Source organism: Hippoglossus stenolepis, chromosome 7 (genome assembly GCF_022539355.2).
Source record: "Hippoglossus stenolepis isolate QCI-W04-F060 chromosome 7, HSTE1.2, whole genome shotgun sequence".
NCBI classification, from domain to species: domain Eukaryota; kingdom Metazoa; phylum Chordata; class Actinopteri; order Pleuronectiformes; family Pleuronectidae; genus Hippoglossus; species Hippoglossus stenolepis.
Genome location: NC_061489.1, coordinates 20,216,961 through 20,244,347, shown reverse-complemented (window position 1 = coordinate 20,244,347; position 27,387 = coordinate 20,216,961). Strand labels below are relative to the sequence as shown.

The window sequence follows — 27,387 nt, the reverse complement described above, 5'->3', positions numbered from 1 at the left end:
AAAATATAAAAGAAATAACTCGTTTAATGCAGCTACTTTCATTACTGGTGTATTTATTGTTTTGCTTTTTGCAGAAGTGAGCCTCAGTAAAAAGGAAGGGGGTCAATCCAAGTGCATTAAACTGTCTCCCCGACCTTTATTGTGAAGCTGTGGGCGGAAGTGACCGCGGTTGTTGTGGCCGCAGAGGAAGAGCGGAGCTCGGGCTGTGATGCCGCTGGATGATGGCTGCCTTCGGGATCCTGAGTTACGAACACCGGCCGTTGAAGCGGCCCCGGCTCGGCCCTCCAGACGTCTACCCGCAAGATCCGAAACAAAAAGAGGTTCGACTGCTGCGATGCGCCGCCACAGAGCTCCGCGAGCGACGTTTAGCAGCGAGAAAACACCGCTGATTCCCGGAGGCTGTGCGAGCTAACAGCAGCTAGCCTGCGAAGCTAGCTCCCTGTGAACGACTCGGGCCTGTAGCAATAACAATGAACAGCAGCTAGTTGTCAGTCGCCTCGCTAGCTCCCCCAGTTTATTTGGAAAAACAACCGGTTCGATTGCTAAGCTAGCACAGCTGCTAACCGCTGTGAGACGAACCGCCACCAGCATCACTTAGCTTAGCTCGAAAACACACAAAGCCCAATGAATGTGAACTGGTTTTTTTTTTTTTTTTTACATTGTGCGTGACTGCTAATTGTTTGTTAGCTCGGTGTTTTGGTCCAGCGAGTCGACGCTAGCTGAAGCTGCACAGCTAACCTGTGTGATCTGTTATTTTAAGATTAGATTATCTGTGCTCGCTTTTTTAAAAGCTGGAGTTTGGCCTGACTGACCAGGGCTGTCGACTCCTCATATAACAATAACCTGCTGTTGTATATAGATCGAGATCTGGATGCTCAGGATATTCTTTATAATGACTTGATAACATTTCATTATATTTAAATCTGCATTTCCCTGGTTTTAGCAAAAACCACTGAAGCAATCAACCCGAGTTTCTCTTTATCACCTCGAAGGGGTTTAGGGGTCAGACATATAGCAGATTGACACGAGTAGCTCATCCTCTGATTGTGTGTGTTCGCTTCAGGATGAGTTGACTGCACTGAATGTGAAGCAAGGATTCAACAACCAGCCGGCTGTGTCTGGGGACGAACATGGCAGTGCCAAAAATGTCAACTTCAACCCATCCAAGGTAAAAAAGAAATGACCCTTTGGCCCTCCAGCCTCCCTGCCCCGCTGCCACTGGTTGTGTTTCTGTGTGCTTGATTTGTCCGTGACACGTTTCCCCATCAACGCTTCTGCAGATCAGCTCCAACTTCAGCAGCATCATCGCAGAGAAGCTGCGTTACAACACGTTCCCAGACACAGGGAAGCGTAAGCCACAGGTCAACCAGAAGGATAATTTCTGGCTCGTCACAGCCAGGTCACAGAGCTCCATCAATAACTGGTTCACGGATTTAGCTGGGACTAAACCGCTAACGCAGCTGGCTAAAAAGGTAACACCATTCAAATCCCTTTGTTTGTCAACAGTGTCATGGTGGTTTATAACTGCTGGATGAGTTTATGTTTCACCCTCTGCACTGAGCTTGGGTTAGTGGATGATCAGTGCAATTATTTGCGAAATATTCTCCTGTGCGTGTTTCCTGCTGATTTCCACCCACTGTGAATGAACTGGTGTGAATATTTCAGTGCATCACCCAACATTTTACACCCTTGTCCACTAGAAAGGAAACCGATCTACTCAAAACATTCCCAGCCGCATGCTTGATGATGTGTCAAATTAAATACTGTTGCGACAACATGACACAATCTTCAGGTTCAACCGTTTTTTCCCACCCACGTTAAAATAAGCTGTATAGGTTGTTAACATGAGGAATCAATGGCAAATGTTAGCATGTAGCTTGGTGCCATACAGAATCCCCCTGCTGAGCTAGCATCCAGGTTTAGACTCAGGAAAGTGGGATGATATAGAGCTGAGAAGCTGGTGGGTCTCATCCTAATGGCTGTTCTGTAATGAGCATTACAGCCTGACATGGCCACCGCTGTTGACATAATGGGTTTTTTAAAGCTGATATTGCCCAGTGCTCGTGCTGTTGAATGTAGATCTATCAGTGCATGTTTTACACGTAGTTAGAAGGTTTATCTTGTGTTATTTAGTATAATGACAGATTTTTTAGCAGTTTACTCCTTACATGTCCAATGCACTGTACTGTCTTCTGTTTTGGTAAAAAAGTAACACTAATCTTGTAATATCTGCTATTTTGAAGGAAATATTTTTCGTGTGTTTCAGTCATCATTACTGACGCCCATTGAAATGTCCCTTAATCAACAGGTTCCAATATTTAGCAAAAAGGAGGAGGTTTTTGGATACTTGGCCAGGTACTCGGTCCCGGTCATGCGCTCAGCATGGATGATCAAGATGACCTGTGCTTATCATGCAGCCATCACAGAAACTAAAGTCAAGAAGAGACATGTCATTGATCCTTGTATAGGTAAGCAGGTCAAGCAGGGTTTTTGTAACAAGTACTCATGTAATCTGAGGATTTTTTCTTTCGGCCATAAATTCATTATTATGCTTAATTCTGTGGGATGTTTTCTTTTCATTTTGAGTAGAATACATGTGGCTGGTTATTCAATTTTTCTTTGGCTTTGAAATGCATTTTCTGTGTTTTGTGTGTGTATGTAGAATGGACCCAGATTATTACTAAGTACCTGTGGGAGCAGCTTCAGAAGGTGGCCGAGTATTATAGACAGTTTCCCAGTCAAGGTTGTAGTTCACCTCTGCCAGCCACTCCTGCTGATGTGGAGACAGCCATGAAGCAGTGGGAATACAACGAGAAGCTGGCCATGTTCATGTTTCAGGTCAGTTCACTCCCGAACTCTACCGCTGAACAGTGTGTGTGTGTGTGTCAACATGTTGTGATAATCCCATTGATGTTTCCAGTCACACAGTGATAATATCTGTCTACAATAGGTGTTGATTAGTTACTGCTGAGAATTGCACCACAGCCATTTCTTTTGTTACTCATTATATTTCAACATTATCTTGTGGCTGCCAATGCGAGTTTATCTGCATCCTCTAAACAAATTCTGAACAACATACAGCAACAAAGTCAATTGATTATTATTATTCTCAATGAGTAACTAAAAATAATCACATTACATTTGGTGGGGAGTGATTTAGGAAAGTAATTTGTAATGTGATTACTATTTCTTATATTTGACCATCCTGATTCTTTGACGTGAAGATGGATTTAAATGTTATTATACATCATCATCTGTGAATTAATTATCTGTTGCATGTAATCTTCTAATTATCATGGTAATCTAGATGAAATTCAGATGCAATAGTTTTTTTTTGTGTGTGTGTTCAGGATGGTATGTTGGACAGACATGAGTTCCTGACGTGGGTGTTGGAGTGTTTTGAGAAGGTCCGACCTGGAGAAGATGAGCTTCTACGACTCCTCCTGCCCCTTTTACTACAGGTATCCCCTCCTATCCATTTCATATCATCTCGTCAGTCTCCCATCATCACTCCTGCGCTGATGGATTACATTTTGGAAATGCACACACTCCCCCTTGACACTTATATATCTGTGCATATTTACCCACACCAGCTGCTCCTTATTACAACAGACTTATTCAGCTGTCAACAGCTCATCATGAACTAGTAACGTGTCTTCGTCCGCAGCCCTTTGGCGGTGTTGACCTTCGCTGACAGTGGCCTCTGAGGCCCGCAGCCTCTTCTTTTATTATTATGCTTCTGTTTCCAACGCTGAGTGATGTTAATGGACTCTGAGTGCTGAGGGTAATGCTGTGAATCTCTCCTCCATCCTGCAGTACTCAGGGGAATTTGTACAGTCGGCTTACTTGTCACGGAGGCTGGCTTACTTCTGCACTCGCCGCCTCAACCTGTTGCTAAGCGACGGGAGCCTAGGCCCTGGCACAGGAGGACACCCAGCACATGGCATCTTGACGCAACAAGGTAACGCCCTGCCCCCCACCCCGACCTCGCAGCCAGCAGGAGGGAACCAGCCCCAGACACCCTTCACAGATTTCTACATCTGCCCTCAGCACAGGCCTCTGGTGTTTGGCCTCAGCTGCATGTTACAGGTATTATAGCTTTACTGTGACTGATGTACAATCGATATATGGGATATGTGACACCATTTTCCTCATTCTCTGATAAATTTGTTTGAAAACATGAGACAGGACTTATAATACCTCACTTACTAGTTCTATCTTTCCTTCCCCTCTTTGTTTGGTCTCGTTCTTGCCGCACCAGAGCATAGTGTTGTGTTGTCCCAGTGCCCTGGTGTGGCATTACTCCCTAACAGACAGCAGAAACAAGACTGGCTCCCCTCTGGACCTCCTGCCCATCGCCCCATCCAGTTTACCAATGCCAGGAGGCAACACAGCCTTTACACAGCAGGTATGTCCATCAGTATTGATGCGGTGGTCTTTCTTTTCTGTGTTTGTTTTGAAGCACTTTGTAGGTGTTTGTATTACGAGCACAAAAGCTCTTGGTTGGTATCCCTTATTTGCAATTGAAGATGTTTTTGTTAGGTCCTTCTATTCTTTAATAACATAATCGACAAAACCAAATTATTTGAATAAGTTACTGCAGAACTAGTAACATAACAAATACGGACACAGACAGAGAACAAAGGCGACAATTCTTGAGTTAGGACCTAACGCTTGCCAATGTTAATCCATATTCTTGTTTGGACAAGATGTTAAGTGATACCAGTCTCCTAATAAACACAGCTGGCGAGAATCTGGCAGTGGTTTATGTACCTTTCGCTCTGTTTTCCATTGGTTTTTTTGGGGGTGTTTTTACTTTCCAGATGACAGGATTATCTTCTGAACCTCTCTTTCACCCCAGGTCCGTACAAAGTTGAGAGAAATCGAGGAGCAAATTAAGGAGCGAGGCCAGGCAGTGGAGTTCAGGTGGTCATTTGATAAGTGCCAGGAAACCACAGCGGGTGAGAAAACCATTCCTTTATCTCTGCAGACACCTGCTGACAGCACGTACGAGGAGGTCTGCGGGAGGCAAAACAAGCTCAGCATTTGAAATGATTTTTGTTATCTTCTGCCAGGGTTCACCATCGGAAGGGTTCTCCACACTCTGGAGGTTTTAGACAACCACAGCTTTGAGAAGTCGGACTTTAACAACTCGCTGGATTCGCTGTACAACAGGATATTTGGGTCAGGCCAGAGTAAAGATGGCCATGAAGTAAGAACTGATTCCTCTTATCTCTGTATTTCTATTACACACAAAGCATGAAAACACTGGGAATGGTTTTTAATGAGGTGTTACAAGGCAATTTTATAAAAATCCAAAATACTTAAATACAGAGCAACTTGTTTATAATCTTTAAGAACTGAAAAGTGGATTTAAAAGGTGTGATTGTGATGCTGGGATCTGTGCTGTGCTGATACCATGTCACTACTAATCAGCAGATTATAAAATGTGGCTCAGAGCATTTCTGTCTTTAGCCATAATATCTTATCGTGCATACTTCTGTCCAGATGTCCCCAGACGATGACGCCGTGGTGACCTTGCTTTGTGAATGGGCAGTGTGCTGTAAACGTTCTGGCAGACACAGGGCAATGGTGGTGGCCAAGCTCCTGGAAAAGAGACAGGCTGAAATAGAAGCAGAGGTAAGAGACACACAACCTCCAACTGACTTTATACACATGTAAATACCTGTAAGCTAAGTTTCCAACAGTTTTCATCGTATTAAACTTCATTGGATCCTGTTATTAGTTCCTGGCATTAACTGAAGTTGTCATTGTGCTTCACAAGTTTGGGGCTTATACCTCTTTAACACCAAAATTAATGGATATACGTGGTTTTTGAAAAAAGCAATTAACTCTATTCCCATTGCCAGTAAAGGAGTTTGCCTTTCTTGTTTTTCCTGATGAGTCATGTTCGATGTCCCCAAAGCCCTGCAAAATGAGAAGCTCTCTCGCCTCGCTGTCTTTCCACTGCTCCCAAGATGTAAAACACAATCAGCACACAAACCTTCATGGCTATTTACATGCCAACGCCTCAGAGGTTCAGTTTGAGTCATAACATCCCGTTGGAAAATGTGCAGCCACAGCATCCAGACTCCCAAAATAAAGAAGAAAGAAATTAGCACCTTCACCCATGTCTCTTGTTTCCATCACATCCGATCGGCACCGGAGCGGATAAAACCCTCTGTTTACTGCAGTGTCATTTGACCCGGGAGTTAATGCTGATTATATTTCCATTGCAGTTTAAACTGCGTCTTGAAGCTCACATTTTCATTTAAAGGCTTTTCAATGGCCTGAAGTGATGTATTCAGTATGTTAGCAGAAAAAAAGCAAATATTTGATTTGTTAAATATATGCAAATGAATGGGATATTTTTCTTCTTCATCTCTTTAATTTTCTTTGGTTCCATGTGATAGGATGGTCCTGGCCTCTCAAGTTTTAAACAACTGACCTAATTCTCAGTAGCTGAACTGTCCCGTCTGAATATTAGTCTGCTTGGTGCTTAATTTTGTGTATTTTACTAATCAGCTGATATTCCTCCACTCTACTTGGTGTAGAACTCACTCAGTTGCTATGTGTCGTGTGTTTGCAGAGGTGTGGTGAGTCGGAGGTGGTGGATGAGAAGGGTTCTGTGTCATCCGGCTCCCTCTCGGCTGCCACTCTACCAGTCTTTCAGGATGTTCTGCTGCAGTTCCTTGATACTCAGGCCCCCACACTGAGTGAGTCTCCCTTTTTTCTCTTTCATTTTCTTCTGCTGTGATTCTCCAATGTGTCAAACTTGATCTCAGTCTAATATTGGATTACCCAGTGCATATTTATTATGAATTACTTGGCGGGGGGAAACCTGCTATTGAATTATTCAAATCCTCTTTCCTCCTCTGTAGCGGAGCCTGGGAATGAAAGTGAGCGAGTGGAGTTCTCCAACCTGGTGCTGCTCTTCTGCGAGCTCATCCGTCACGACGTCTTTTCCCACAACATCTACATGTGCACACTCATTTCCCGAGGCGACCTGGCTTCTGACTCCCACCTGCCGCGCCCACGATCCCCCAGCGATGAGCCCTCGGATGAATCAGAGCGCAAGGAGCAGGAGGCAGGCAGCAGTGTCAAGATGGAGGCACGTTGGAGGCATCTTTTGTTGGTGTTGGTGGAGTGTGATGAGTCACTTGTGCAGCACCACAGAGTAGCACACAGGTTCAAAAGGTTAACATGAGCATATGTTTTATTTAACAGGATACCGGTCTGTCGGAGTCGATGGAAATCGATCACAACTCCAGTGCTAATTTTGACGAGGTAAATACTATATTTACGGTTTTAAGTTTCCTGGCACAATGCTGGAATAAATAAATATAAATAAAGATATAATATTAATAATTTAAAGTAACCAAAAAGCATTTCTCATGTGTCCTTGTCCAGAGTAATTTAAGCTTCCTTTTGCTTTGCAGATGTTCTCTCCTCCGATGCACTGTGAGTCTAAGGGCAGCCCATCTCCAGAGAAGCCGGCCCCGGAGCAGGACAGCAAGGCCGGCTGTAAGGACAAGGGCATGGACCCGGCCTTCCCTCAACTGTACGAGCAACCTCGCCACATTCAGTATGCCACGCACTTCCCCATTCCTCAGGTGAGAGCGCTCATAATTTGGCTTTTGAAAAGAGACCCCGGCAAATTGTGCTTCTGGATTTTTATAGGATAATAGATGATTCCTTAGAACATACCAGATTCTACTTTGAGCTTGAGTCTTGATAATGTAGAATATAAACAGCAATTTAGTGGTGTCGTGAAGAATTATAAGCCAAGTATGATTTTGTCTATATGATAAATATTATTTTATCATGATCTGTTTTGTTTTAATTGCTGTTGCTTAATCCCCTTTGGGACCTATCACAAAATGAGCTCTGGTCGGGTATCCACACTCTTAACGCAAGTGAACGTCTGATGGCTGGGAAGCTTCAGAAATCCTCATCCCACACATGAGCCATAGCATTCGTCAGGTTATCAAGTGCATCCAGTTTATAACAGTGTTCCTGTCTTTTTCGTCTTTAGGAGGAAAGCGCCAGTCACGAATGCAATCAGCGGTTAGTGGTCCTGTACGGCGTCGGAAAACTGAGAGATGAGGCGCGACACACCATCAAGAAAATCACCAAAGACATCTTGAAGGTTCTCAACCGCAAAAGCACAGCAGAAACAGGTACCTCAGTTTTTATCAGCTTTTGACTGATGCTTGATGTGTCACATTTCCCATTTAGTCTGTATTTTACATCACTGTGGCTGCAGGTAGCAGTTTGTCTGGCAGCCAGCTGCTGTTTAAGATTGCATTTCATCAGTTTTATTTGACCTATTTTTCACGCTAAGGGATTAAAATGATGCTTTGAAGTTTCCACATGTGTCCCTCGATTTATTGAGTGGATTTTTCTCCTTCATCTGTCTGCAGAATAATCCAAGTATTTCACATTTAATATAATGTTATGAGCTTTATCGTGCGTGGATGTTTGTAAATCATTGTTCACATGCACACTGACTGCTCATCTTCCTACTGTGGCCAATCACGCTGTCTCCCTCCTCAGAACTCTCCTCTTTCAATAGTTTTCATTTGTATTCCCTTTCTCTTGGCCTTTTTAAAGAGAACAATCATTTTTTCTTTCTTTCTATATCGACCCTGGGGGGGGTTGCATTACTCAGTCTTCTTTCCACCCAATTTCTATGCTAATAGCTCTCATCTGTTCACAGACACTTTATCTCAGATACATGTGACCTTATTAAGGTGATTTAAGGATTTCAGACTTATAATTGCATAGATTGGAGTGTTTAGTGCCGACTTGGCACATTCCTGTCAGTTCACCATGACCTTCAGCTCACAACTGTGTGAAAAAGTACCATTTTCTTTCACTTAAGGGCCTTTATCGCAGTGTCTCTTGCAGTAAAGCTTCAAATCGAAGGAGGCTGGAAATAAGATAACAGGCCACTGACTTAACTTGATTTCACGGCTGGCCTGTTCGCCGGACTGGAGAACGATACCGCTGACCGGTCCGGAGTTGCTGCTTCTTCTCTTATTTTTTTTTTCCTCTGTCCCACATACACAGGAGGAGAGGAAGGACAAAAGAGGAAGAGGAGTAAGCCAGAGGCATTTCCAACCGCAGAGGATATCTTCTCCAAATTCCAGCACCTCTCCCACTTTGACCAGCACCAGGTCACCTCGCAGGTGAGAGCAGACAGCCTCACCAGCCACAGGGTTTATTCATGCAAACACTATCAGCCTCGAACAAGAGGGCTCAAGGTGCCTCATTTGAATGTAAATGTCATTTGAGTGTAATTTGATTTCTCTCGTGAGATGTGTGAATACAATTTGAATGGATAATGCACTCTGGTGCCTGTAACTTGAAAACCCAGCAGAACCTAATGTGTTTAAGTTTAGATAGTCCAGCTTGTAACGGAGGATTCAATTGATCCCAAATGCAATAAAGTCAATGATAACCCATCGATCATGAAACGCTTTGACAAATGATGCACTATTTCATCTGCATTTTAAGTGCTTTTAGTTCAAGCTTGCTAGTAGTTCCAGGGTCAAGTCTGCATCAAACTAACACACATTTTAAAAGTCTCTGGATGTCTTGTTTTCATAATGTTCAGGGATTTGTTTTGTCAGTTTCTTACAGAAGAACAACTTTCAAATAGCATTATGGTTAGTTTCCCTCATTACATCACATAATTCACTTTCTTTCTCAGGGTGAGATGAGAACAACGATGCCATCATATATATATATATATATATCAAAATACGATATATAAATCATATCTGCCAGGCAAACGTTGTCTCTGCTTTATGTGAGAAAGTTAATGTCAGAGTCTGTTGCTTCAGACATTTTCAAGATATTTTCCCAAGTAAAATATCCTGAAAGTGTGTGAGCGAGCCCAAGTGAGAATACTGCAGGAAAATGCTAATTCCACCCCTCGTCTAAATATTCCAGACATTTTCTTATTCTGAATCGGACTCGTCTGAAAACAGCTTCCAGTTATAGTAGAGGAGCAGTTGCTCGCCCCCAACAACAAAATTCAAGTGGTATACGTTTTATATTCAGACCGTCTCGGTTGGAGCTCTGCTGAATGGCTTCTTTTTGTTCTTATTTAGCTTAGAGTCGAGGTTGGAAATGTATTTTTTTGAATTCTAGTGAACGTCTTGATCATGTGTTTGCATGCAGGTGTCCAGGAACGTGCTGGAACAGATCACCAGCTTTGCCTTAGGGATGTCCTATCACCTTCCTCTCGTCCAGCACATTCAGTTCATCTTTGACCTCATGGAGTATTCCCTCAACATTAGTGGCCTCATAGACTTTGCTATTCAGGTACAGGCAACTTCAGTCATTTAAAATGGATAAATCCAGATTAATCTGTGTTTAATCGTCGCTGTTTGACTTGGTTTGTTTTGCAGCTTCTGAATGAGTTGAGTCTGGTGGAAGCCGAGCTGCTGCTGAAGTCCTCCAGCCTGGTGGGCAGCTACACCACCAGCCTGTGTCTGTGTATCGTAGCTGTGCTGAGGAGGTACCACTCCTGCCTCATTCTCAATCCTGACCAGACAGCACAAGTTTTTGACGGGTATGTGATTCATGAGCTGTGGTGTTTACCAACAACTTCCTAAAAATCTGAGTCTATACAAGACTACATTTAATCAGGGTCTTAAACCTGGGACTTTGGTTTTGTAGATATTACTTTGAATTAAACTGAAACAGAGATTGAAGGTTAAAACATCAGGTGAAATAATGAAAAGGATGTTTTTGGTTAAATGATTATGATTATTGGACGCTTGAACCCTGAATGCCTCTTTTCAGTTGTTTTTGATGCTGATATTTGGGGAATTCTATTCGATTCTGCTGTTTTTTAAAAGTAAATTCAGTTATTTACACCAAAAGCAATACAAGCCTCTAAAATGCATCTCTAAAGCTCATTCCTTTTGTGTGAACATTTTATAGTTTACATTGGAGTATATGCTGGGTTATTTCTCCAGGATGTTACTTATCCTGGCCAAGATATAGGCCGACACATAACCACCCTTAAAACTGCAAATTATTGTTTTTACATTTCAGTTTTTCTGCAGATTAAACATAAAAGACATATTGAGTTAATTACTGAGCTTTAGAGGTGCTGGCTGGTGGATTTTCTTCTCACCTCTGGACAGAGTCAGACTGGCTGTTTCTTTATGTTTCCAGTCATAACACTAAGCTCACCAGAAGAATGTTATCACAAACTGTCAGGTTCCTTTAAAGTGGATCATGAGTGTAAATGTGTTCACAGGTTGCGGATCGTGGTGAAATCAGGTGTGAACCCGGCAGACTGTTCCTCTGCTGAACGCTGCATCCTGGCCTACCTGTATGATCTGTACACCTCCTGCAGTCACCTCAAAAACAAGTTTGGTGAGATCTTCAGGTACGAGTGAATCTTCATCAACATTTTTCGTTTGGTTAAAATACTTTTTTGACTCATCTAATAAAAGGGAATGTGTCAAATTATGGACCACACAAAAGATTTTCATACACAGTACAATACATAGTACCACCATCACCTCCTATTCTCTGCTCTGTGTTCCTCTATGTTCAGTGAGTTCTGCTCCAAAGTGAAGAACTCCATCTACTGCAACATCGACCCGTCAGATTCCAACATGCTTTGGGATCCTGTGTTTATGATGGAGGCCATCGCCAACCCCTCGGCCCACAACTTCAACCACTCCATGGTGGGAAAGATCCTCAACGACAGCCCGGCCAACCGTTACAGCTTCGTCTGCAATGTGCTCATGGATGTGTGTGTGGACCACCGAGACCCCGAGAGGTGTGTGACTCTTGTTGGGCTTTTGTTTCAGACTGCTACAGTTTTCGACTCCCTCTTAGACAGTGGATAATTTTGTGTAATATTCTTCCAGGGTAAACGACATCGGGATCCTGTGTGCTGAGCTGACGGCTTACTGTCGCTCTCTGAGTGCCGAGTGGCTCGGCATCCTGAAGGCTCTCTGCTGCTCCTCTAACAACGGCAACTGTGGCTTCAACGATTTGCTGTGTAACGTAGATGTAGGTTTCCCTGTTTATCAAGCACTTGTTAAATGAGCAAATTTAATTTATTCTTCAGACGCCTCGGTTTTGATCCCTACCACTGCTTGCTTTTCAAACAGCTAGTCTGATGTTTCTATTTACTTTTTTAAAAGTCTCATTAACTATCAAGACCAAAGCATCTTTTTATCATGATAAAACATTGTTTTTAAAGTCGATCTCTGCTCTCGTGTCTTTCAGGTTAGCGATTTGTCCTTCCATGATTCCCTGGCAACCTTTGTAGCCATCCTCATTGCTAGACAGTGCCTACTCCTCGAGGACCTGGTTCGCTGTGTGGCCATTCCTTCCCTCCTCAATGCAGGTAAATATAAGTCACGTCTGCATTAAAATCTACCACTCGGAGTTGGAGAAGCGCAACATTTCAGCTATTTATCCTTTTGATTTTAACCTTCTCAACCACGTCTCCACAACTTTTTGCTTTTTTGGCTGGTCCAGTGCTACGTCATTGAAAATCCTGAGTCATAGAGTTGAGTTTGGGATCAAATTTTACCATCGGTCAACAATGTGCCTATTGACTGACTGAAGTTACACCATTTGTCGGTCGGCTGAGTTTTGGGAGTTTCCCATAGACTGTATGTAAAAATGACGTAGCCTCCAGGTCAGGACAGTGAAGCCAATGAGGAAGTGACTGAAACCTGTGTTCTTTAGAAGGAACAGAGGGCGACTTGGCAGTTTGAAAAAAAATAGGTCTGTTTTTATAGAAGTCTGAGGAAATGACTCAATTTCTTATTTATACATCAGTAAACATTTTCATAAGGAGTCATCTCTAGTTTCAAGTCAACCCACAGCATGATGTCCATTTTGAATAGTATGGTCCCATTTACAGTAAAATAAACCATAAAGCACACTACTCATTGGGGCAAATATGAAGCAATGACACCATTTGAATTCTATTTGGCCTATTGCAGTTTTCAACTTCTCAATTTCCCTCTTTAACTTTACATTTTAAGTGTTTTACCAATTTTCCCAGTCCTTTTAGTTATATACATTACATTTATATTACTGCCACTTTTCGTGCCCTTTCATTTGCATCTTATAATGTTCAGGTGTTGTGTTTTTTTCCCACCTATCCAATGTCAACAGCAGAAATACCCTCTGGGGTATGAGCAACCCTGGTTGAGAGCCACTGCCTGAAGAATCTATATAATCTATATATAATATCAGAGCCATTAAGCTTTCGATGAATTGGTCAACAGTTCCTTGCTACCTGGCTCATAGAAAGGAACACCAATCTGTATCATACATCACTTCTGTCAGAGACAAGGGTAAACGCAGCGTATTTGATCTGGGTCCATGAAACCTCGATGTGCTTTGTGCCCCGGTGAGAGCAGAGCCTCTCTCTCTCTCCCTGCTGTTAATCTTTCTTCTCACAGCATGGACACAAAGCCCCACTCAGCCATGCTGTTTGGTTGGGTTTGGCTGGTTTTATAACACAACTACACATTTCAAATGCCAGCCGCTCTGTCTCATGAAATCTGCTTTGTTCTCGCTCCATCTTTAACTACAACAGCGCTAAGAACATTCCACTTCATCCCGACTGATAAGACGTCTATTAAGGTCTAAATTTAGATTTGATACATTGGATTATATGTCCTTTGTAATGTGAACCTGAAGAAACTTACTAATAAGTGTTCATCTGTCTGAATTAACCTTCAGCCTGCAGCGAGCAAGACTCAGAGCCGGGAGCCAGACTCACCTGCAGGATTCTACTGCACCTTTTCAAAACACCACAGCGCAACCCCGTCCCCCAAGATGGCGTGAAGTCAGGTAGTAGTAACACAACCAAAAATCTGTCTTTTTTTAGTTTCTACTTTATTGGGGGCTTTTTTTAATCCTGTATTGGTGTTGTGACTTTGCAGATAAATCCTCAGTTGGTATTCGGTCGTCTTGTGATCGCCACCTTCTTGCTGCCTCTCAGAACAGCATTGTCGTTGGAGCAGTATTTGCTGTCCTAAAAGCCGTCTTCATGCTTGGTAAGAGTCTTTGTAGCACTGATACATCAATAATTCAAGGTCAGGATCTGTTGCATTAAAAAACAGTTTAAATAATGAGTGTGTTTCCCTGCTCAAAGCTCGGCTCACGATGCTGCTGGGAGATCTCCCTGGTTGACTTTACTTGGTCTCTTCATGTTTCAGGCGACGCTGAGCTAAGGGGCTCGGGCCTGTCGCACCCCGCTGGCCTCGATGACATATCTGAGGGGCGCAACGTCTCTATAGAAACGGCCAGCCTGGATGTGTACGCCAAGTATGTTCTGAAGACGATCTGCCAGCAGGTGAGAATATGATTTGAAATGTGGTGAATGAAATTGAGGCAATAAAATGCACTGTTGCACGAGTCGGTGTGTAACTGATGAGTGGTAACAAGTGGGTGACAGATGTAAGATAAATTTTCATGCTCATTATTATTATTATTATTATTAGCGCTGTAACATTTTCCGTGTGGAAGCTTTTTGTGACCGACATAGGAACAGCAAACTTTCTATTTTTTACTAATATAAGCTCCTGCTAAGGTGCTGGTAAATGCAGTAATCCAAAGATGTATAAAAAGCGTAAATGAGATCATTTTCTGCACCAGATGTTACTTATGCCACATGAATATGAAGGCCAGTGAGAGACAGACAGAGAGGGAGCGAGCTGGCAGCAGCTCAGAGGGCTGAACGTGCTCTGAGACCTGAAGAGACTTCAGACACATTTCCCTATGTCTGCCCAGCGAGGCTCTGACATGTGCAGTTCTATTCCCGAGAAATGAGCCATCGCCCTGTTTTCATCAGCACCCACTCAGCTTTGTTTATGCTCGTTTTGCATGGATCATGAGGTCACATGATTCTACATCTTCTATGGGCTATGTTGTCACTGAAGTCTTGCTCTTTAAACCGAGACGCTGTGATTCACCTCCTCATGATAGAAAATGTGATTTACCGACCACTTCCACGTTTCACATTGTGCCACTTTTTCCTCCTTCCCCTGCTTTCCCTCTCTCTCTCTCTCTCTCCCGCAGGAATGGGTTGGAGAGCGCTGCCTGAAATCTCTGTCTGAGGACAGCAGTGCCCTCCAGGACCCGGTGCTGGTGAACATTCAGGCCCAGCGGCTGCTGCAGCTAATTTGCTATCCTCACCGCCAGCTGGACACTGACGATGGTGACAACCCACAGAGACAGCGCATCAAACGCATCTTACAGGTAGAAAACAGAGAATTCGAGTTGTGTGTTTTTGAGCAAATTATGACATATTTATACATGTACAGTACTGTGAGGTTTTGCTGCCCCCTGCTGGCTCAGTCCGAGGTTGAGAAGGTGTTTTATCAGTGCCTTGAACTGTTCAGCTGACTTTTGATAAGAATAGTGCAAAGTAAATATAACTAACAGTGATCTTCTGTCTTTTACAGAACATGGACCAATGGACGATGAGGCAGTCATCCCTGGAGCTGCAGCTGATGATCAAACAGAGCACAAACAATGTGAGCTGTGGTTTTAGGTGCAAGGATGAAATATGGATGTATAATCCCCCTCATATTAAAGCCCCCTCATTTATTTGTTTTAATAGGAGCTCTACTCACTGTTGGAGAACATAGCCAAGGCCACCATTGAGGTGTTTCAGAAATCAGCCGAAATGAATTCCAGTAACCCCTCAGGGAACGGAGCTGCAGCCCAAGGCGGCTCCGCATCCAACAACAGCAGCACCACAAACAAGATAAAACCTATTTTAAGGTGTGTCCATCTCCTTAGGTGATTTTTCTCTCTTTTTCTTTCATTCAAATGTGTTATACATTGTTTTATTTAATTTTGAAGTCTAGTGTATATTTAAGCTCTTAAACCCTTTGCAATTAGTCTGCTTTTGGATTCATTGCAACTCATTTGTAGAAACTCAACAAACGTAATTCCACACAAAGGGTCAGTTATAGTGAAGTCTCATTGTTTTTGTGTGCTTTGGATTTGCAGCTCTTCAGAGCGGTCAGGTGTTTGGTTGGTGGCGCCGTTGATCGCCAAGTTGCCCACCTCAGTTCAGGGCCATGTGCTGAAGGCAGCTGGAGAGGAGCTGGAGAAAGGACAGCACCTGGGCTCTTCATCACGTAAAGAGAGGGACCGGCAGAAACAGAAAAGGTAAGTGGCAAACTAACTTTTCACTTGCTTCTTTGATACTGTACAAACTGTATGGTTGAAAGGATGTTTTCAGTTTCTTCTCACATGCTGTGGAAGCTACAATAACAAAATTAGCCTCTTGGCCAGTGATGTGAACATGATTTCATCTTTATTAAAGTCTGTGTTTCCTTCTTCCAGTATGTCTCTGCTGAGCCAGCAGCCGTTCCTGTCTCTGGTGCTGACCTGCTTGAAGGGCCAGGATGAACAGAGGGAAGGTCTTCTCACCTCACTCTACAGCCAAGTGCAGCAGATTGTCACCAACTGGAGGGAAGACCAGTACCAGGATGACTGCAAGGCAAAGCAGATGATGCACGAGGCTCTAAAACTACGTCTGAATCTTGTAAGAACCAGCCGTTCAGAACAAATCCCTGGATTCATAAAATCGGTCTATAAATTGTGTTTACCCTAACCTAAAAAAGGCCTCGGAAGGTATTAATATAATTTGTAGTTTAGAAAAGTCTTAAACAATTGTTATATTTTTTGTTTTGTCTATACCTATAAACTAATTGGAATTGTTTTGAAAGTTTTGTGCCCAGGAGGCTTTCCAGTACTTGTCTGTGAAGTTTAAATCAGCATCATTAAATCTATAGGCACAAGCTACAGTAGCTCGGAAGCTCAGTGAATGGAGTGAATTAAAATTCCAACATCGAGTTTGACTAAACATGTCATGAGTCGACTGACTGTTTTCTTTCCTCACAAAGGTGGGCGGTATGTTTGACACGGTGCAGCGCAGCACCCAGCAGACCACCGAGTGGGCGGTACTACTCCTCGACATCATCAGCAGCGGCACAGTGGACATGCAGTCAAATAAGTGAGAGAAAGCCCCCATTCCAAAGTGCAGTTTACACAGCATTCATCTCATTAGACACTTGAATTATTATGTCTAAACACAAATTTCCACCAGTACAATTAACAGTCACTTGATCGGCATGACACCTGTTTGTTTCTCTCCAACAGTGAGCTCTTCACAACCGTGCTGGACATGTTGAGTGTGCTGATTAACGGCACACTGGCTGCTGATATGTCCAGTATCTCTCAGGGCAGCATGGAGGAGAATAAGAGAGCCTATATGAACCTGGTCAAGAAGCTCAGGGTAAGAACAGCACGACCTTCTCAGCCACAAGAGAATGTCTTACCTATAAAATGTGATCTTATCCCTGTATTCATATGACTGTTAACGCTGCCAAGAGGTTTTGTTGCGTTTCAAGTCGAGGGCCATTTGCTTTTGGCTATTTTTAGTTCTGAAGTAAGAGTGATTAATTGGTTTCAGCATTGTCAGCTAAAAATAAGTAGAAGTTAAACGACACACATTAGAAAGTCTTCTACCAAAATAATCACATTAACAAATTGTTAAAAATGTAACAGACCATGGAAAAGAGGAATAAAGATAAGACAATGTTCCTGTTTTATCTCCACAGAAAGAACTTGGGGACCGACAGTCGGAAAGTTTGGAAAAAGTTCGCCAGCTGCTGCCGCTGCCCAAGCAGACCCGTGATGTCATCACCTGTGAACCTCAGGGGTCGCTCATAGACACGAAGGGCAACAAGATCGCCGGCTTTGAGAAGGAGGTAAAGAGGCTTCATCACATGCTCATTGAGCTCAACCTGAAGTATTAGTATGATTCATCAAAACAGGATGTTATCATCTAATAGATACTTGTGGTATTTTGTTGTTTATCACATGTCTTGTAAAAGAAATAAGTCACAAGAAGGGGGAGCAAGTGTTCCTTTGGGTCAAGGGTAAACAAAGTATATTCCATTTAATCCAAGCCTGTCACACATTATTCATGTTGTTCACTATAATGCAATTTTACGTATGGGAAGTGCCATCTTTTATAACGACCTAACTTGAGGTCAGAATATCATGAACATGTTGAATGAACCAACATCTTTGTCCCATCAGGGCCTTCAAGTGTCAACCAAACAGAAGATTTCTCCGTGGGACGTCTTTGAGGGTCTCAAACATTCCGCCCCTCTTTCTTGGGGCTGGTTCGGTACTGTACGCGTGGACCGCAAGGTCACCAAATTTGAGGAGCAGCAGCGTTTCCTGCTCTACCACACCCACCTGAAGCCCAAACCTCGCAGCTATTACCTGGAGCCGCTCCCCCTGCCCCCTGAAGAGGAGGAGCCGCTGACGCCTGTCTCCCAGGAGCCGGAGAAGAAGATGATGGAGGCAGTGAAGCCAGAGAAGAATGTGCCGGTGGTGCCGCCCGACTCCAACAAGAAGAAATCCAACAAGAAGAAGAAAACTCCCTCTGCCAAGACTGAGGTCAGTTATGTCTGCAATTAATGATGTTAGAATAATGTGGTTTTACTGACAGGCACTCGTGATATTTTTGTTTCCTCTTTTAAAAATACACCTTGTTCTTTTTCTCACCAGGACTATGTGAACCGCACACAAGGTGGTGTGAGCTATGGGACGAGCATGCCCCCTGAGCTGATGCAGAACCACCCATATGGCAGGCTGCAGTACAGTCAGCAGGCCATGGGCATGTACACACAGAACCAGCCTCTACCTCCAGGTCAGCTCCCAGCATATATGTTATATTAGTTAAAAGAACATCATCTTAAATACCATTTGAGATTGTGGTTGACGTAATATTTTTTCTTCCACAGGAGGTCCTGGGTTAGAGCCTCCGTACAGACCTGCCCGCAACCCACAAATGAACAAAATGATGCCGGCTCGGCCCAGCTACCCAGGCATGATGCCCAACATGCAGGGGAGCATGCCCGGCATGATGGGAATGGACAAGCAATACCAAATGGGCTACAAGCCTCAGCCTAACATGCCGCAGAGCCAGATACTGCGCCAGCAGCTACAGGTCAGACTGGTGAGTCAGTCTGCACTGACGGATCAAAAAACTGCAGAGTTAAACAAACTGTGTATTTGAGTTTGGGTTGTGGGGTTAGGTCACCATTGGATTATGGGGGATAAAAGCTTCCCTGTAGTTCCTGAAAATTTAACTCAGATTTTAAACAAAAATTTCTGGATATGTGTCTAATAGACTTGAACATTCTGCAGCAAAACTGTATAACACTGTTTGGCTAATGGTGTCACTTTAATAAGAGGTATTTATACTTACTCTAAATTTTAATTTAATTCTGGATTAAAATCCCCACATCTCCAGAAGAGAATTAAATCGTGGTTTAAGACAGTAATGAATGTTGTAAGTGAAAAGGAGAGAGGGCATTAAATGTTTGCTGTTTGCTGACTTGTGTTATTTGTCCATTCAGAATCAGAGCATGATCGGGCAGCAGATGAGACAGATAACACCCAACCAACCATACACTCCAATGCAGGCATCTCAGGTATGTGTTTCTGTTTTTCTCATGATCCATTAGACCTCGGCCTTCAGAATGATATCACACCCGAATAACCCGAGTTGATAGCGTTCCAGTTGCACAGGAACAATGTTTACGTTAGCCAGCTAGCCATTAGCAAAAACAGTTCAAAATAACGCATAAATGATCCTGATGTCAACCAGTCAGCAATGGTTTTCTTCTGTGTCTCAGTTTTAATAACCAGTCATGTCTCTCTCTGTCTGTTCAGAACATATCTCAGGGCTATACCACATACGGATCACACATGGGGATGCAGCAGCATCCGCCACAAGGTGGTGGTATAGTTCCCTCCTCCTATGGGAACCAAAACTTCCAGGGAACTCATCCTGGAGCCAACCCGGCTGTGGTGGATCCTCTGAGGCAAATGCAGCAGCGGCCCAGTGGCTATGTTCACCAGCAGGCCCCAGGCTACGCACACAATATGCAGAACACACAGAGGTCAGTCAAGTGTTGTGACAAAGACTGCAGCTTTATTTCTGTCCAGCTTCAGATGCTTGAAATTATTCTCTTATTGTGTTGTTTTTTGTTTTTATGTTGACTACTTTGCTACATGCCCTCACATTTCTTCTCCCTGTCCCGTCCAACCACAGGTTTGCCCACCAGCCCATACAACAGAATCCCATCATGCACGGCCTCGGCCACATGGGGGGCCAGGGCGTCCATCTAGGCTTGAGGCCCAATCAGATGCTGGCAGAACAACAGCAGCAGCAACAACAGCAGCAACAAGCAGCACAGCAACAGCAGCAGCAGTACCTCAGACAACAAGCACTCAGAGTATGTCACTTAATGATCGTTATTTTGCCCGTAGCTGTGTTTTGGCTTTGTATATTCATTTTGGTGAGTAAATTGCAAAGTGGAAAGGAGACCGTTAGTGTGCACGGCCTTTTCAGTCAATTTACTCTGAAGCCACCCAGAGTTTCCCAAATTCTTTTTAAGATGTTTGTACAAAAATACAAGTGGACAGTAAATCCATGTTCAGACACACAGTTGAGAACACGAGAGGACTTAGTTTTTGTTTCATCAAATGATTTATAAGTGAAAAGGTTTTTGCTTCGAGTGTGTTTACCAGTGAATTAAGTTCCCCTAAAAACATACATTTATATGACTTGCTGATTTTACTGAAGTCATAAAAAAGAACAAATTAAACAATTGCTGTTTTCAGACATGAACTCTGAAACATGTCTGGACCCTAATTCCTGGATATGTTGGTTGCATTTTCCATATCACAAAAGAAGAATGCACAAAGAAAATCTCTGTAACGTGCTCAAGGGGGGTGGCGCCTGGGTAGAGCGTGCAGGAAGCAGGCATATAGATTTTTCTAGTTCTGCAATGTTGCCAGTTCAAATCTAAAGTCAGAGGCCATGGTACTTTACCTCGAATATCAACATGTTATATTTTTCCTGGTTCTCCGCAACAACAGCAGCAGCAGCAGCAGCAACAGGCCCAACAAGTTCAGCAGCAACAGCAACAACAACAACAAGTTCAGCAGCAGCAACAACAACAACAGCAGCAGCAACAACAACAGCAGCAGCAGGTTCAGCCACAGCAAGTTCCTCCTCAACAACAGGTTCCACCACAACAACAACAACAACAACAACAACAGCAGCAGCAGCAGCAGCAGGTGTCAGCGGTGCAGCCACCAGGCCAGGCACAGAACCAGGGCCTGGGGATGCAGCCGCTGCCCCCACAGCAACCAATGGTAGATTATTTATCTTTCTGTCTTATTGAAGAAATAAGTAATAACTTTGAAACGGCTACTTCAACTTTATTTGATTTTTATGTGGCCGTCTGTTCGTAATTCAAGAACGCCTTGATGGACTTTCTTAAACTTTGGTGACAAAAGTTCAATTGGACTCAAAGAAACTGATTATATTTCAGTGGTCAAGGGTAAAGAGCACAGTGACCTCGTGACTCTGGATATAAAATGTTTGTAGACTGAAGCTGCGCTGGTTGGTGGAGGCACACAAACACAGGGGCGGTATTTCTTGATTAAAAATAAAGGGAACTGGCTAAAAATCATCACTATATATGTCAGGATGTCCGCTTAATATGCATTTCCTCAAACGGTCAGTAATAATGTTGTATGTGCAGTGAGACCTTTGTTGTGTCGCTGCTGACACTGATTCTGTGTTAGTTCCCCCGACAGGGAATGCAGCAGACTCAACAGCAGCAGCAGACCGCAGCTCTGGTCCGGCAGCTGCAACAGCAACTTTCAAGTGAGTCAGAGGCTTCTTCAAAAAACTGTTTATTTTAACATTCATGTGTGAGGATGTTCATAATGAAACATTCCCCTCTGTTTTCAGATACACAACCAGGACAAGGCACCAACCCATATTACTGATAGGGCAGAGAAGTGGCCCTGTTCATGTGAGGAGGCTGAGCTCTGTAGAACGTGTCCATTCCTGTCTGGGTTCTGAGGAGGGAACGAGGCACAACAACAACCAAACCAATGAACCAAACCCCATCTCGACCACTGAGGCGACGGTCCGTCATGTAATGGATTTTCAGAGGAGGGATCCTGCTGTGATATCAACAGATAACGGTTAATAATGGAGAAGTCTATGTAAAAAATTACCAGAAATTATAAGAAATAATACAAGTTTTTTATTTTATTTCAATTTGTACAATTTTTTCAGTTTCGTGTATTTCTCATTAAAAACTCATGTCAGTTTTTTTATGTCTTGTACTTTGTGTTTGCTGCCTGTAGAGTGTGAATCTGATCAATGAAACTTCATGGTGACTGTAGTGGGGGTCAAAGGATTTTATTCCATTTTTAAAGGCTGCTGTTGATCCTAATGAATCCTAATGCTGAATTATAGTTGTGTTTTGAGTAAGTTTGACATCTTTAATTTAAATAAAGATGTTTTAACAGCAAATTAATCCTGCATGAACATGTGACTCGCCAGTTCTGGGATGAAAATAATCAATGGATGTGATTCTGAAAAGATAATAATCCAACATGATACAGAGACTCTTAGATCTATTGCACTATTTTCTTTAACCTCAGACTAATCACTGTTGTGGTGGACAACTTTCACACTCGCATGTCTCAATAGAGCCAAACAATTCAATCAAGCCTCACAGATATCAGTTCTCTAAATGTGCCTGATCTTTTATTTAAAGATTCATGAATGATTCCCTGGGAAATCAGTGAAAATGTCAAAAAAAATTAAAATAACCTAACAATGTTATAGAAAGTGATCAAAATTAATTCCTGAATCTTCCTGTTCCGTTTCATGCCAAAATTGTATGGATTCTTGGCCCATGTCCCTTCCTTTCATCAAGTTTAGTGGAAATCTGTTCTGTAGTTTCTGTGTAATCCCGCTGACAAACAATGGACAGGAATGAAAACAACCTCCTTGGCTTAATTACTGAGGATGTTTGTAAAGCACAATCAACACCTGACAGATGAAAACACGTAACAAAGGTTAAAGTGACCCACAGGTTTTTTTTTATTTCTTACTGATTCAGTCCACAGGAAAAATAAATCAATTGCTTATTTACATTTTGCTGCCTTTTTCGCTTTGTTGGGTTCATGTTTATCTGCATCCGGACTTTCCAAGCGACTAAACAACACTCCTGAGTCCGATCCCAGCGCTCTGCCTTCAAAGGGACAGTCTGTTCCCTGATACCTTGGCAAGAAGTTCAGAGAGGCCCAGCTCCTCTCGTCTGGTTGCACCCCGAGCCTGGACAGGAGTTTGTTAGAAATCTCTGGCACCACTGGCTGCAGGAGGGTTCCATAAACCCTCAGGCATTCGAGGGAGACGTGGATGATGGTGTCTCGCCAGCGCTGCTCTGCACTGTCCCTCTTGTCCAGCTTCCACGGTGCGTGGCGCTGGACGAACCCGTTGGTCTGCCTCACACAAGCAGCGATGGCCTCCAGGGCTTTGTACGCGTGCATGCTCTCGTAGTGCCGCTCCACCACAGAAGGGAGGTTTTTCACTGCGTCCAGCATGTGGTAGTCTTCAGCCACCGCCCTGCCTCCCTGTTCCCTTGGGAAGGACTGAGGACAGAACGAGGGGTAGACCTGAGCTGGGTTAAGAACCGGCGCTGTGCAGCGGTTGAGCAGACCTCCCAGAGAGTCGGCGAGCTCTGCGTTGAGCAGCTTGAACACCTTGAGATCGGTGTAATCGCAGTCAGAGTCTGGGACACCCTGACGCAGGAGAAAGTACCTCATACCGTCAGCCGTGAACATCTCTGAGCGTTGAAGAGGATCGACCACGTTACCCAAACTTTTAGACATCTTCTTTCCCTCCGCTGTCCAGTGGGAGTGCACGTGTATGGTCTGTGGCAGCGGCAGTCCAGCCCCGAGGAGGAAAGCCGGCCAGTAGATGGCGTGAAATTTTAAGATATCCTTTCCTATGATGTGGTGGACCATGTTCCACCACTGATGGTGTTTATGTGGATAGCCAGCTACTGTGAGGTAGTTCACCAGAGCGTCCAGCCACACGTAGATGGTTTGCTCGGGGTCGTCGGGGACTGGGATGCCCCACTGCAGGCGGCTGCTCTGACGGGACACCGAGAGGTCAGGGAGGTCGTGCTGCAGCCACTGCAGGACGAGCTGGTGGAAACACTCAGGCTGCACAGCTCGGGGGTTTCCTCGGAGCCAGTCGAGCAGCTGAGACCGAAACGCAGACAGACGGAACATGTAGTTGTCTTCTTTCATCCACTCCACCTGCAAAACAGGAACATGTAGATTTGATGTAATTGTGTTGAGGGAGTAAAACTGAAGGGAGGGAAGAGTTTAACTTTTTAGGAAATGAGCTCATCTTCTTTCTTGCTATATGAGAAAATCCATACCACTCTCATATGTGAGTGTAAAATATGAAGCTGGAGGCTCTTTCTCCTTCAGATCGATATAAGATATTAAACATCTGTTTTCACAAGCTGTTTAGTACTTTTCACAAGTAAACTGATCAATATACGTAAAATTAATCTTCACTGATATTACACTAATCTCAATCTCGCTCGACGTACCTTGTGTCCACTCTCCAGTGACACTTTAATCTGGTTTCCTGATGAGTCCACGGCATCGCCCAGCTGCGACGGCGTGAGGAAGCTTTCATCCTGTGTGGAGTACCAGCCTTCGTAATGTCCTTTATAGATGAGCCCTTTGTTCCAGAGCACCGACCAGAAATGCTCCACGGCCTGACGGTGTCTCCGCTCGGTGGTTCTTATGTAGTCTGTGTACGAAATGTTGCAGCTGCTGAAGAGATGTTTGAATCTCTCTGACACGTCGGTGCAGAAGGTCAGCGGATCTTTCCCTGCAGCTTCAGCGGCTTGTTGGATTTTCAAACCATGTTCATCTGTGCCTGAAATGCACAGAAACAGAATTAGAGGTATAATTATCACAGCAAATGTCACATTATTATCAGAATTATGAATCAGTTTAAAGACTCCTGATAAACAATGGTTTATTAATTATTCGTATTCCTCCCAATTGTGTTTTCACAAAGGATAAGAATTATATTGATACATATTAAACCTTTGATAAATTGGTCAATAATTTAGTCAATATTATGTGACAGAAAGGGAGGAAGTTAATATCACAGCATCCCAGAGTCCAAAGTAAGGGGTTCAATTTACTTATATCCCACCAGCCGGCTGAATCCAAGGATATTCCACAAAACACGTCGCCTTTAAATTTTCCCAGAGCACAAATATATCAAATTTTATATTACATTTTTTACGCTTTTAGAAATATACATGAGGTCTGTGGGGAAAATCACAGAGGTACAGCAGGCAGGGTCAAAGGGCCTCTCTCTCTCTCTCTCTCTCTCTCTCTCTCTCTCTCTCTCTCTCTCTCTCTCTCTCTCTCTCTCTCTCTCTCTCTCTCTCTCTCTCTCTCAGGTGCTGCTGCTGACAACGATGATGATGATGGTGGTGGCTGCCACCTGTGTAGATTGTGCTGCTGCATTAGTTCCCCCCATTCCCCATCAGCCTATTGCAGCTCAGGGCTCCAGAATAAAAGGAGCAAGCCCTCAGTGTCTCTTTTTGACTCTGTCTCTTTTCTGCTGCTACCTGTGTTGTTTTGCTGTTTGGTATTGAAAGTATTTCTCAGGTTTGTGGTTGGAGGTTTTGTTTGGACATTAGATAAGTCGGGTACCAAAGAGTCACTTGTCTAGACTCACTAGGGTTATTGGTTTGTTGTCACCCCTGTATTTTGAGAGCTGCTTCTTTAGATAAGTTAGTTAGGCATTTTGGTTGTTTTATTTTAAGAATAGATAAGGATGTATTTTGTTATGTTAATTTCAGTTTCTTTGACACCCACCCCCTTGTCCTCACCACCCCAACATTTGTAAAACCTTCTACTTGTTATAACGCACACTTGTAAATAAACACTGGTCACTTACACCTTTTGGAAGATGTAGATACACAGGGAATGTAAAGAAATACAATCACTTACTTTATGAATATGTGTATATATACAGTTAAGTACTTTTAATTATCTGCTTGAGCTGTGATGAATCTATTGCAGCTGCTACACATGATTGTGTATGTTTGTATGTGATGTGTTTAGTACTGTACAATTAAAATTCTCTATGGGGACTTCTTCTAAATCTAATAAAGGCCCTTACACAAGGTACTTACACACTTCAACTCCAAGATAGTGTCATCATATACAATCAGTGTCGCTCACAGCAACGTGCACATGTATCATTTAGCTGAGGGATGATTTACCTGTTGCAAACTTTGAGCTGAAGCCCTGCAGCAGCTTGTACCGGTGCAGGCAGTCCGCCATCACCGCTGAGTACAGGTGTCCCAGGTGAGGAGCAGCGTTCACGTAGAAGATGGGGGTGGTGATGTAGTGGCTCCTGACATCTGTGGACACATCCCTCAGCACAGAGACGCTCTCGTGTCTCCACAGAGCGGAAGCAGGCGAGAGAAACGGACTTTGCTTCAACCGGTGAACAACTTTACAGCTTCTGCTAACAATGACAACAGGGAACCGCATCGTGGGGAAACAGGAGACGCTCACATGGAGGCAACAAACCACAAAGAAACCAGGTGGATGTGCTAAGTGCTAGCCATTCATTTTGCTAGCTTAAAGATGTAGCTTTCGCAGGAGAACAAGATAAGCGAAGGAAGCGGCACCGCTACTGGAAAATGTCCGCTCTTCTCATCTCGGTGTTTTTAATTAAAACGAAACTGATCCTTGTTTTCTGAGTCTGTCGCACATGTGTTTGTGTTAGCTTGTCAAGGTTAGCGCTTCTTCCGGGTTCTCTGAGCAACAACAATCGCTCGTCCAATCCAAAACCGCTGCAGAGTGTGCGGAGGAAGTCCAGCCACCAATCAGAGTGCGAGGACTGCTTCTGCTTTTTCACATTTCAAAACTTTATCGACATCAAGTTTTTAAACAAGTGAAGAAGCAGTAGTTTCAGTTTTTTAAAGTATTTTATACTATATATATATACTTTATTGGCAAAGAGGGATGATACAGACCATGTTTCTGATTAGCATTAACATCCATGTCTGTTCAGTTCTGTGATAAATGGAGTTCAGTCAAATAACTAATCTGAGACATCTCTCAAATGACTGAAAAGTTTTGCAATAAGAGGTTGAGTGGTGATTTTACCAGTAAGTTTTACTTTAATAACTGGGAAATTATATGATTACTGTTCAGATAAATACTTCACATCTGAGAAGCCAATTCCAGCAATTTTGGGCATTTTTTTCTGTTTACTAAAATGACTTCAATTATTAATCTGCTAGTTCATTTTAAATTACTTCTTAAAAACAATTTTTATAGACATGCTTTCATGCAAAGTCGTGTACATTTTTCGCTTCGCTGTCAAAGCACTTTGTAAACTGTTTTTAAAAGGTT

At 43.3% G+C, this 27,387-nt stretch overlaps 2 protein-coding genes across 4 annotated transcripts; one reads left to right on the top strand and one right to left on the bottom strand.

The window, feature by feature from the left end:
• The first annotated feature begins 153 nt into the window (after positions 1 to 153).
• On the top strand, positions 154 to 22,234 carry med12 (mediator complex subunit 12). 3 transcript variants are annotated; one of them, XM_035161313.2, is made up of 43 exons: positions 154 to 320; positions 1,064 to 1,168; positions 1,281 to 1,472; positions 2,309 to 2,468; positions 2,663 to 2,838; positions 3,351 to 3,461; positions 3,817 to 4,089; positions 4,262 to 4,408; positions 4,862 to 4,961; positions 5,076 to 5,212; positions 5,509 to 5,640; positions 6,590 to 6,716; positions 6,882 to 7,111; positions 7,228 to 7,287; positions 7,440 to 7,613; positions 8,036 to 8,180; positions 9,073 to 9,191; positions 10,189 to 10,332; positions 10,419 to 10,582; positions 11,279 to 11,410; positions 11,582 to 11,809; positions 11,901 to 12,045; positions 12,265 to 12,385; positions 13,741 to 13,851; positions 13,944 to 14,057; positions 14,220 to 14,356; positions 15,082 to 15,261; positions 15,468 to 15,539; positions 15,626 to 15,789; positions 16,021 to 16,182; positions 16,360 to 16,561; positions 16,923 to 17,032; positions 17,179 to 17,314; positions 17,640 to 17,789; positions 18,124 to 18,489; positions 18,601 to 18,742; positions 18,837 to 19,051; positions 19,455 to 19,529; positions 19,771 to 20,000; positions 20,153 to 20,336; positions 20,980 to 21,261; positions 21,697 to 21,778; positions 21,866 to 22,234. In XM_035161313.2, exons 1-43 carry the CDS (start codon positions 219 to 221, stop codon positions 21,901 to 21,903), a joined length of 6,576 nt encoding a protein of 2,191 aa, XP_035017204.2. In that variant the 5' UTR covers positions 154 to 218; the 3' UTR covers positions 21,904 to 22,234. The 3 variants fall into 3 exon arrangements, with proteins under 3 accessions (XP_035017204.2, XP_035017202.2, XP_035017200.2); XM_035161311.2 differs by having other exon boundaries at positions 15,626 to 15,807; positions 18,837 to 19,042; XM_035161309.2 differs by having other exon boundaries at positions 15,626 to 15,807.
• A 756-nt stretch (positions 22,235 to 22,990) lies between these two features.
• mars2 (methionyl-tRNA synthetase 2, mitochondrial) lies at positions 22,991 to 26,842 on the bottom strand. The gene is made up of 3 exons (XM_035161314.2): positions 26,244 to 26,842; positions 24,540 to 24,874; positions 22,991 to 24,237 (listed from the first exon to the last, which is right to left on the bottom strand). Exons 1-3 carry the CDS (start codon positions 26,515 to 26,517, stop codon positions 23,059 to 23,061), a joined length of 1,788 nt encoding a protein of 595 aa, XP_035017205.2. The 5' UTR covers positions 26,518 to 26,842; the 3' UTR covers positions 22,991 to 23,058.
• Between the last annotated feature and the right edge of the window lie 545 nt (positions 26,843 to 27,387).